At 37.3% G+C, this 9,534-nt stretch overlaps 1 protein-coding gene across 2 annotated transcripts; it reads right to left on the reverse strand.

Annotated features, from left to right (window-relative positions):
- Positions 1-281: 281 nt before the first annotated feature.
- Positions 282-9,332, reverse strand: tbx2a (T-box transcription factor 2a). Of its 2 annotated transcripts, none has more exons than XM_067407774.1 (7): positions 8,598-9,332; positions 7,636-7,903; positions 6,833-6,979; positions 6,015-6,091; positions 5,756-5,922; positions 3,317-3,921; positions 282-2,842 (listed from the first exon to the last, which is right to left on the reverse strand). In XM_067407774.1, the coding sequence occupies exons 1-7, from the start codon at positions 8,954-8,956 to the stop codon at positions 2,405-2,407; spliced, it is 2,061 nt and encodes a 686-aa protein (XP_067263875.1). In that variant the 5' UTR covers positions 8,957-9,332; the 3' UTR covers positions 282-2,404. The 2 variants fall into 2 exon arrangements, with proteins under 2 accessions (XP_067263875.1, XP_067263874.1); XM_067407773.1 differs by having other exon boundaries at positions 5,756-5,934.
- Positions 9,333-9,534: the final 202 nt, after the last annotated feature.

Here is a 9,534-nt window from a genome sequence, read left to right on the forward strand (position 1 = left end):
GTTTTCAAAACATTTAATTTTTTTTTGTTATATATTTTTAATATTTAGATAAAACAACATGCTAGTTAATGGAAGTCGGACTAGGCTTTTGAATTGTCAGTTCAACAGTCCGATAGCATATATATATATATATATATATATATATATATATATATATATATATATATATATATATATATATATATATATATCACGCATAGGCTAGGTTATAGCCTTTAGGCATAGAGGCCTATAATTCAAATATCACACTACAACAAGAATGATAATTATTATAATTTTCTCTTTACTTCTTTAAATACACACTGTTTTACTAGCATTTGCGCACGTTTAATATGTGTAACTAACTGTGTTTAAAGCACTAGAATCCGCCGCCGTTTGAATGGCCCAGAGGGTTAGACATGCGCTCATTCTTCAGTTGTTTGGGACTCATTCTGGGGCGGCTATTGGAGCCAAGTGATCAGTCATTGACTAATTGTTTTAGACAAACATTTTTTTTTCTCCATGAGAGTAGACAAGGTCGAGAATTTGGCTCTGTTAATTGGACGCAACAGAATTTAACAATAGGCTCTCAATAAAACGAGTTTTGTGATTATGGTTTTAGAAAGAGAAGAAAAGAGGCGAGGGGGCTCTCTAATTACCAGCCAGGACTCTGGAGATCCCGTCGGCCATTGTGCGCGGGTGTGCAGAGGCTGTGTGGCCGGCAGGCAGGCGACAGGCGCCGGATTGTGAACAAAGGACTGTCTGCTGCTGAGGCTGTGAGGCGTCCCTGCCGAGGCGATTAACCCTTCCACCAGGACGGTGACACTTTTCTCGACTCCCTATCCTCCCCCAACCCCGGGCATAATGGTACAAAGATATAACAGGTGAAGACAAGATGAGTGTAGCTATATTAACGACCGACACCTAAGAAAAGTTCCGCACAGAACAAACAACACATTGTAACAAGCACAGAGCAAGTCGGTGCAAATAGCATACAAATGTGCTTTTTCAAGTTGGTGAACGAATTATGGTGAACACAGAAAGATTTTTGAAGATATTGCCAATGTCTATCAGAAGTCATTAGCTTATTCATTATTAAATCGCAGTGACTGAGACCAATTATTTGTCATAACATTGTCAATAAACTAGGCTAGGCCTACATCCCGGCGATCAACAGATGGCGCAGCTACATCAGATTTAGCTGCAGGTAACTGCAGAACGTACCAGTTTAATCAGTTTAACCATATTATTGTATTTTATATAAGCACGACGACATTGTTAGATTAAATTAAATTATGTACTTGATCTCAACTCACAAATACATTTAATGTTTGAATCCCAGGAACACGCAAGGCAAAAAGCTGCAAGATTCACGCATCTTACCTAAAAAAAGGCAATAATAAACACTGACGTATAGGCCTATAGAAAATAAAACGCAAGCTAATGCTTGTAACAGTCTCATTTACACGGAAACATATTTACAGAAATATACAGTCTTATATTTACATAGGTTAAATGAAGTAATACAAAAGACTAAATGAACACTTTCGTTTTATTTAACTGAGAGAATGCAACAAAATCGCTCATTTACCCGAAAATCCAGCACCGAGATGTTTAAACAGATAGTTCTCATAAGAGAAACTACACAATGACCTTCTCAATGCAAAATTAGAAAGAAACCTGAGTTGTCCCTGCTTATGGACCATCGTTAAATTTAAACACCTTTTGTTGAATTTAGCTAAAAAAAAAAAAAAAAAAAAAATGTGTCATCAGAGTTTTAGATGTACAGTGGCTTTTCCTTTACTTCTGGCAGGATATCACAAACATAACATTCGGTTTCCTGCTATCAAGCGCTAATGTTCATATCTGTAAATGGGAAAATATATATAAATGTAACAAATCGAGACCTAATAGTATTTACACACCAATGTACAGTTTTGAATAAATTAAAATCTGTCTCCTTTAGTCCATTAACCTTATTTACATATGTGTTACTTTTATTATTATAAATAATTAGAAAAACAGGTCCCAGACATAGGCAACTTAAACGTTTAGCATCTTCAGATGTTGTCAGAGATTTTTGCGTTTACAGTCCTTTTTCAAAATACACTGAAATGTGTGAGCTCAAAATGGGCAACCCCATTTAAATAGCTAAAGAACAGTCCAGGAAATTTTCATATATTCATCGCCAAATTAAGGATGAACGAAATCAGCATGCTTTGTAGATCCGAAAGGGGCGTAACATTTGCTACAGTTCTCGTCGAATTCCAGGTATGGGGCCTGTGATAGCCTAGAGATGATAGGAGATGTTCCACTGTCTGAGCCGTAACTTCAACCGACAAACTCTGACCTTTTTTTTTCTTTTTTTTTTCTTTTCATTGAAGCATTGTTATGTAATAAAGAGTCAGTGGTTGTGTTCATGGGGTCACTTTGGTGAATCGCTACGGGGTGACACGTCTCTGTGTTTCTCCAGTCCGCTGACTAATCTTTGTATATTCTGCAGTTCGTTAATGGAATCCTTCCCTGAAGATTTGGGAGATCTTGTATTCTGGCCGCTTCCGGTTTTATGGCTGTGGTGCTCAGAAATGGGACTGCTCTCCCTGCTGCCTGATTTCGATGACTCTGACTCCGCGCTCAGAGTGCTTGGTATTCCGGTGGTGAGCAGACCGGAGCTTTGAGGAATAGACACGGGGATCTGATAGGGGCTGAATCGCAACCTTGGCCTCGTGCTGCTGAGAAAGGGGTTCCGGCCGAGAGCGGACGCGGCATTGCTGGCGGGGAGAGCAGAGGCCGCTGCAGCTGCAGCCGCCATGTACGTGTACGGGTAGGGTAGCAGTCCACCGAACGGTGGCATGGAGATACCCTGAATGTAAAACAAACAACAAGTTATTTTAACTAATTGTCAGACCAAAATAAAAACATAAATTCAGCTTAAGAAATACAATTATAGTTGGTACATTGTAGCCAATTGTGTTGCTATCGCATGAAGCAAATTCAAATGAACATGGCTGAGCAAAGATCTGCGTTCGTTTACTGCGTGATATAATAATGAAAAAAATCTGTCTCCAAGCCTAAACACCAATTTCCCTTGTTTAGGACTGATTCCAAATTCATCTATAGCCTACATTGTTTAACAGAACTGATTAAACTGTTTACAAATGTAAAAGGATGGCATAAAATATAGATTTAGACTACAACAGATAAAGAACAAGAACCACTACAAGAACAACTAAATATTGTATCTTTGGAATGCTGTGATAATATCTGGAGATACTGTTGGCAAAAAATTTAGAAATAGGTTTGACATTAGGGCTATAGTCATAAATAATCATCATACCTGAGATGCAAGCATATGTTGTGATAAGTGGAATGGGAAAGGGTTGGGTGAACTGGTACTCTGAGAGGAGAGGCTGCCGTTCTCTATTCCACTTGCTCCAGACATTGAGGCTAACAAATGTCCCATGCCCATGGTTGAGAAAGCACTAGGAGTCATAGCAAACTGCCCGGGGTGAAATAAGAGTGGTTGTCCTGTACTCAGTGGGTTAAAGAAATGTTGATTGTGTAAACCAGAGAGGGCTAGACTTTGCAAGTGACCTGCGCTGAAATGCGATGGGCTCTCTGTTTGAACCATCAGAGGGGAAAAGCCATCTTTGACTGTGCTCAGGCCCACAGAGTCTGCATCCTTTTTGGAGGTATCTGATTCTTTCAAATTCCTGCTGTCCAGTTTGTCCTTCTCCAAGTTTCTGATGCTGAAGAAAGAATCATTCTCTTTCCTCGAATCCGAGTAGTCCCCTTTCTTTTCTTGGTTAGATCTGTCTTTTACTCTATCCTCGCAATGTGGGCTGAATGGTGATCGTGGTCTCTGATCTGGACTATTGTCTCTGTTCATTCCATCTTCGTGTTGGTCAAGTTCGTTGTCGCTTTCATTGCAGTTTTTGTCATCTGGAAGATACAAATATTTTAAGCACATCAGATTTATTTTTGTTTGATAAAAACAAATAAATTGTTCCTTTAATACATTCATTTTGTAATTTTGACTGCCTAAAAAAACACACCAACTTGCATCTGTTTAATTCCTCACTGTGATTACACAAGGATGGATGAAATGTTTTCCATGATAACTACTTCCTCTGTTTTCATCCATGGCACAATGAGCGTGACTTCATGAAACGTTTGAGATTTGGATAGTTTGAAGGAAAAAATTTAATGAGCTCCTAATTAATCGTGATGAAATTCAGATGACAAATTGGCAGAACCAAAGCATGTGCATGAGATATTCTCTATATCTACTGCACTTAGTTTAAATATCATGACGTGCACTGAGGGCTAATAACTCTTAGCAACTGATCCTATTCTCAAAATTTTCACAACATGTAAACATGTTGACAGTAATCACACATTTTTATAATTTACTAACCAAAATGACAAATATCCTTCAGCAAACATCATAATACAGAAGTCATCATTCCATCTGTAAATTAGTCATAAAATGGTTAAAGACAAAATAATAAAAATTCAGTTAAATTTCGGGAAGTACAATTCATATTTTGCACTAAAATGTGGACAGGTCATATCTTAAAGGGATAGTTCACCTAAAAATGAAAATTCTGTCATCATTTACTGACCCTCATGTTGTTTTAAACCTGTACGAATTTCTACACAAAAGAAGATATTTTGAAGAACACTGGTAAACACACAGTTGCTAGTCCCCGTTGACTTCCATAGTATGGAGAAAAAAAAGAAAAAGAAAAAAAAAGGAAGGCATGGGGGCAGAAACTGCTTGGTTACCAACATTCTTCAAAATACCCTCTTCTGTGTTCAACAGAAGAAAAGAAACTCATACAGGTTTAGAACAACTTGAGGGTGAGTAAATGATGACAGAATTTTCATTTTTGGGTGAACTATCCCTTTAAGTGAGATGTATTTCTTAATTTGTTATTAAACACCACAAAAAATGGTCAAATCTATGATAATAGATAAAGGCTAAGAACATTCATAAAGATTAAATGTATTGAAATGTTTTTATGGTAAACAGTCCCATCTTCTGGGCCATCTTTTAAAATGATTTTAGCATGCAATTTGTCAAATGCCCTTTAAAATAACAGATTAAGTAATCACAAATTATAGAACAATGCTGTGCATATTTATAGTATATGTAGCTAATTGCACATACAATTAGGCTACAGCATTCCTTTACTGGGTCAACCTGGCAGTAACTATTTCACAAGTAGTTACAAAGCAGCTGTTGCAGTTACTTTATATTTATATGTAGGCAGTTTTTATTCATTTGATTCAGTTATTTATTCATTTTATATATAACGTGCAGCATCTTCAATGGTTCTTTAATCTTCAAAGGTATATATCTATTGAAAATTAATATATTCTGCTGAAAGCAATGCATTTTGAGCGATAAACCAGACAGAACATCTCCAGCCAGACAGTTCAAGCTGACAGTAACTAAACAACAGATATAACAGAACATATTGGCACTGTAAACATTTTCATCAATTCATTCTCTATCAGTGGCTTTAAAGTTGCTCGTTCAGCAGCAGCAGCGAAAAGTTTATCAACCCTCCACAGAAGAAACCAAATTATAAAAATATCGAATTCTATATGATACACGCTATATTAATCTAATGCATGGTTGTAAATTCCATTCAAAAACAAAAACGCCTCGTTGGTGTTAACAAATAAATAGCCTACTTTAGGCTACACATATAAGAAACTCTGCACTAAATTAGGAAAGTTCAAATGACATCGCAATGCATGTTTTTACCTCTGGATCTGTTGAATTTAAGGGGACTTGTTGCTGATCCAATCGGTGAGTGAACTGAATCCCTGCCAGTAGTTTGTTCGCAGGATGAGGCGTCCGAATCTCCTCCATCTCGATCCACTTTGCACTGATCATCATACATGCGCATTGACGGAAGGGCTAACTGTTTTCTGAAAATTAAACTGAAATTAAATTTCTGTCATGTCATAGTGTTATTTTACATATGCGATGGTTAAACAAGAGTTTAGACATAATAGCCTACCTTTTTTCTCTTCTTCCATTCCCCGTGTCTCTGAAGCCTTTTGCGAATGGATTGTTATCGATTTTCAATTGTGTGATCTATTGAAAAAATAAAATGCGTTTATTGTATTTTCTCATACTTTTCGTATTTCAAATTAATAGCACTAATTTATTTTGGAACTAGGCTATAATTCGTGATTTTAAAAAACGAATGTATAGTGAAATAAACTATGAAACATGTAGTCTAAATCTTGTAGGCTATAAAAACTGTCTTAATATCTCCACAACGACTGGTTGAATTGTTTTATTAATTAAGTTTAATCAAGTTAAGTTTATAATTGAATTCTTAAATGAACAACTCAGATACTTTCGTTTGTTCAACACGAATTCATTGTGCCTTCACGTGATGTTGCATAGTCGCACTAGCCTTTCATTTTTCGGGGTCACATTCGATTATTGAGCATATAGGCGTTTGCTAGCATTTCAAAATATACATACAAGCGACTATTCGGTGGCCGAATCGATTGTAACTGGCCCGTAAACTTTACGATCAGGGCCACCAGACTCAGTGTGCTGTCATCCCAATTATAATCAACAGAGCTGAACTCTTTTCATGACCATAACAAGAAAAAAAAAAAAAAAAAAAATTCTAAAACATACAGAATTCTAAAACATACAAGATACAAATAGTTTCTCTCTTTCAGCTCTAATAATAAGAATAATATTACAACGGATAATAACAAACAAACAAACAAACAAACAAACAAACAAACAAACAACCAAAAACATTTTAAATAAAAGGATGGCCTATTTAACACGGCGTTCAAGTGCTCAACTTACCTTGTCATTCTGATATGCAGTGACAGCTATAAAATCGGTCTCAGGAAATACATATGTCCTGAAGGTGCTGTAAGGGAGCTTCAGAATGTCGTTGGCTCTAACGATATGAAACCTGGGCTGGTATTTGTGCATTGAATTTAGAATGGTCTGAAAAATAGAAAAGTTATCATGTCAATAATAATCTGTGGTGTCAAAATGCTGTTAAAAAGAAATGCATGCACATGCTTAGATTAAAATGTTTCTTAGCCTACATCTTATGCCTTCTTGTACTATAATAATTGATTTTTTGGTGTGATCACTCAGGCCTTTTGGATAATTGAGTGTTTTATTTATTTATTTCATCGGAAGCTATAACAAAACAATATTCTGTAATGCCATTTAAATGATTTACATGTTAGTAGGAATATACTGACATTTAGCCTGGAGTGAGAAAAAAAAGTCACATCTTTGGTTTACACCGTCGATCATGGGACTTAGTTTGCCCCGTGGCATTTAATGTTAAGGCAACTGCTTCTTTCATGCTTCATTTAAGCGACAGACACTGAAAACGCGTTTGGAATCCAATGCACCTTAAATGTCCAGACTCTGCTTTGCTTAATCTCGTAATCATCTTTGCTTCTTGATCACTTAGATAACTTTATACACTATAGTATCCCCTTTTCATGTTACACTACCACTGAATGGAAATAAGGAAACAGAAATCACATAAGAAATAATAGGAAACAGAGTAGTTTCTGTAATAAAACTAATTACATTTGCATATAGACAGAGGCTACATTTTCTGAAAAATTAATGTAACTTACAAATCCATGTTTATCCGAGATATTGTTGGTCAGTTTGAGTTTATGGAAAGCAACAGGCTTTGCCATCCACTGTTCACCCGTGGCTGGGCTATCCGGGTGAATGTACATTCGTTTGGGCATCTCCGGATCGGCCTTTCCTGCGACCATCCATCGAGAGTTGTGAAATTTGTACCGACAGTCGTCTGCCGCAACAATATCCATCAAAAGTATATACTTGGCTTTTTTGTCCAGGCCGTTCACGCGTACTTTAAACGGAGGAAACATTCTCCTGTGGACGGAACAGAGATATAATTATAGCTAGACCGAATTTCTACATCAAAATATTTATTTGATGTTTTAAAGACATTTTAAAATGAATACAAAATGAAGTTCCGCTAGGTTTCCGTTTTAACCACAAATAAATATGCTTCATATCTAGGTCGTTTGGCAAAGGCTAACAGGCTATTAACACAATCGTACGGGACGATATCCTCGCTAACATTTTCTAATATTTTAAGTGTATTTAGGCCTATACTGAAAGGAATTGTTACCCCTTTATCGTTCCTATATTTATATATTTCATGCAGGCCTATTGATGAAAAAGAAGAAGAAGAAGAAAAACAGCCAATTATGGCTGATCTTTTTTTCCTTCTTAAAAATGTAGTTCGCCTCGTGTAGAGCAATATTTACATTGTTCAGATACATTAACTTAACTTTCTTAAATAACAGGTATGAGTTTCTAAATTATAATCTTAATAACAAAAATGTGAATGCTATTTAATGCTGACATGAAAGAGATATTGAGCCTTTTGTGACCGTCGATTCACCCCAAAAAACATATAATTTATATTGAGCAATATTTCATTTCTAACTAAAATATATTTTCTATAGTGAAATATACCAAACATTTTCAAAGTGAAATATATAAACATAGTTATGATCAAGTATACAAGGAAAAATAAAAAAAATAAAAAAAGCCTTACCTTCCAGATTTAGTGATGACCATTTCGGTTCCAATTTTGTGGAATTGATCCCAAAGCTCCTTGGCTTCTAAAGTAACTTTAGGATCGTCTTCAACGTCCTCCTCTGGCTCGAGACTCTTGAAGGAGCGGAGATGAGCCGCCTGGTGGTGATGTCCAAGCGCCGCGTGTAAGCCAGCCTCAGCCGCACCGGAGAGCGCATGATCCGCCAGTGGTTTACTGAGACCCGGTGGTAAAGTGAGCGCTGGAAAGAACGAGGGTTGAGCCGCGGCAAGGAAAGCTGACATGGGAAAGTCGGCCGGCCTGTGCGCGTGAAAAGGGTGATAAGCCATAGCGTTCGCTGTGAAAACTGGATCTCTCATCGGTGCATCCAAAAAGCCAGATGAAAGTATAATTTTCTAAAATAACTGCGCCTGTAACTCGCGTAAGTCCGACTGACTGCCGCCCTCTTACAACTGAAAAACAGTGGTGGTTTCGCAGTAGCTGAAGAGGACTGGTAGGAAATTTCACTACCGTCGAGGATGTCCAGTTGCAGCACAGTGATAATATCCTTCAAAAGAGCAACATTGACACTTCGGTGTAGATTTACAGCTTTCCTTCTGTCCAAGCCACTACAGAAAGTAAAGCAGCCACAATAAGGATGCGAAAGTCGTGAGCACTGATGTAGAATTGGAAGGTTGTTCCTTGACCACACTGTCTTACATGTCCCTTCTCACTGGATCCCCGCACTAATGAACCAAACCGTCTTGATTGCAGATTTTACGCATTCTGGACCAATTGTAGAGCTCCATAGGCGTGGTTTTGACAGCTCCAGCCAAGATCGTGAAGGGGGGGTTGGCTAGAAGGTGTCGGAAGCATTTGCAGTAAGAAAACATGTCAACAGAATAAAATATTAACCAATGACAGAGTAAGGATCTGGAAACCCCACCCCCGCATAACC

Source organism: Chanodichthys erythropterus, chromosome 13 (assembly GCF_024489055.1).
Source record: "Chanodichthys erythropterus isolate Z2021 chromosome 13, ASM2448905v1, whole genome shotgun sequence".
Lineage (NCBI taxonomy): Eukaryota > Metazoa > Chordata > Actinopteri > Cypriniformes > Xenocyprididae > Chanodichthys > Chanodichthys erythropterus.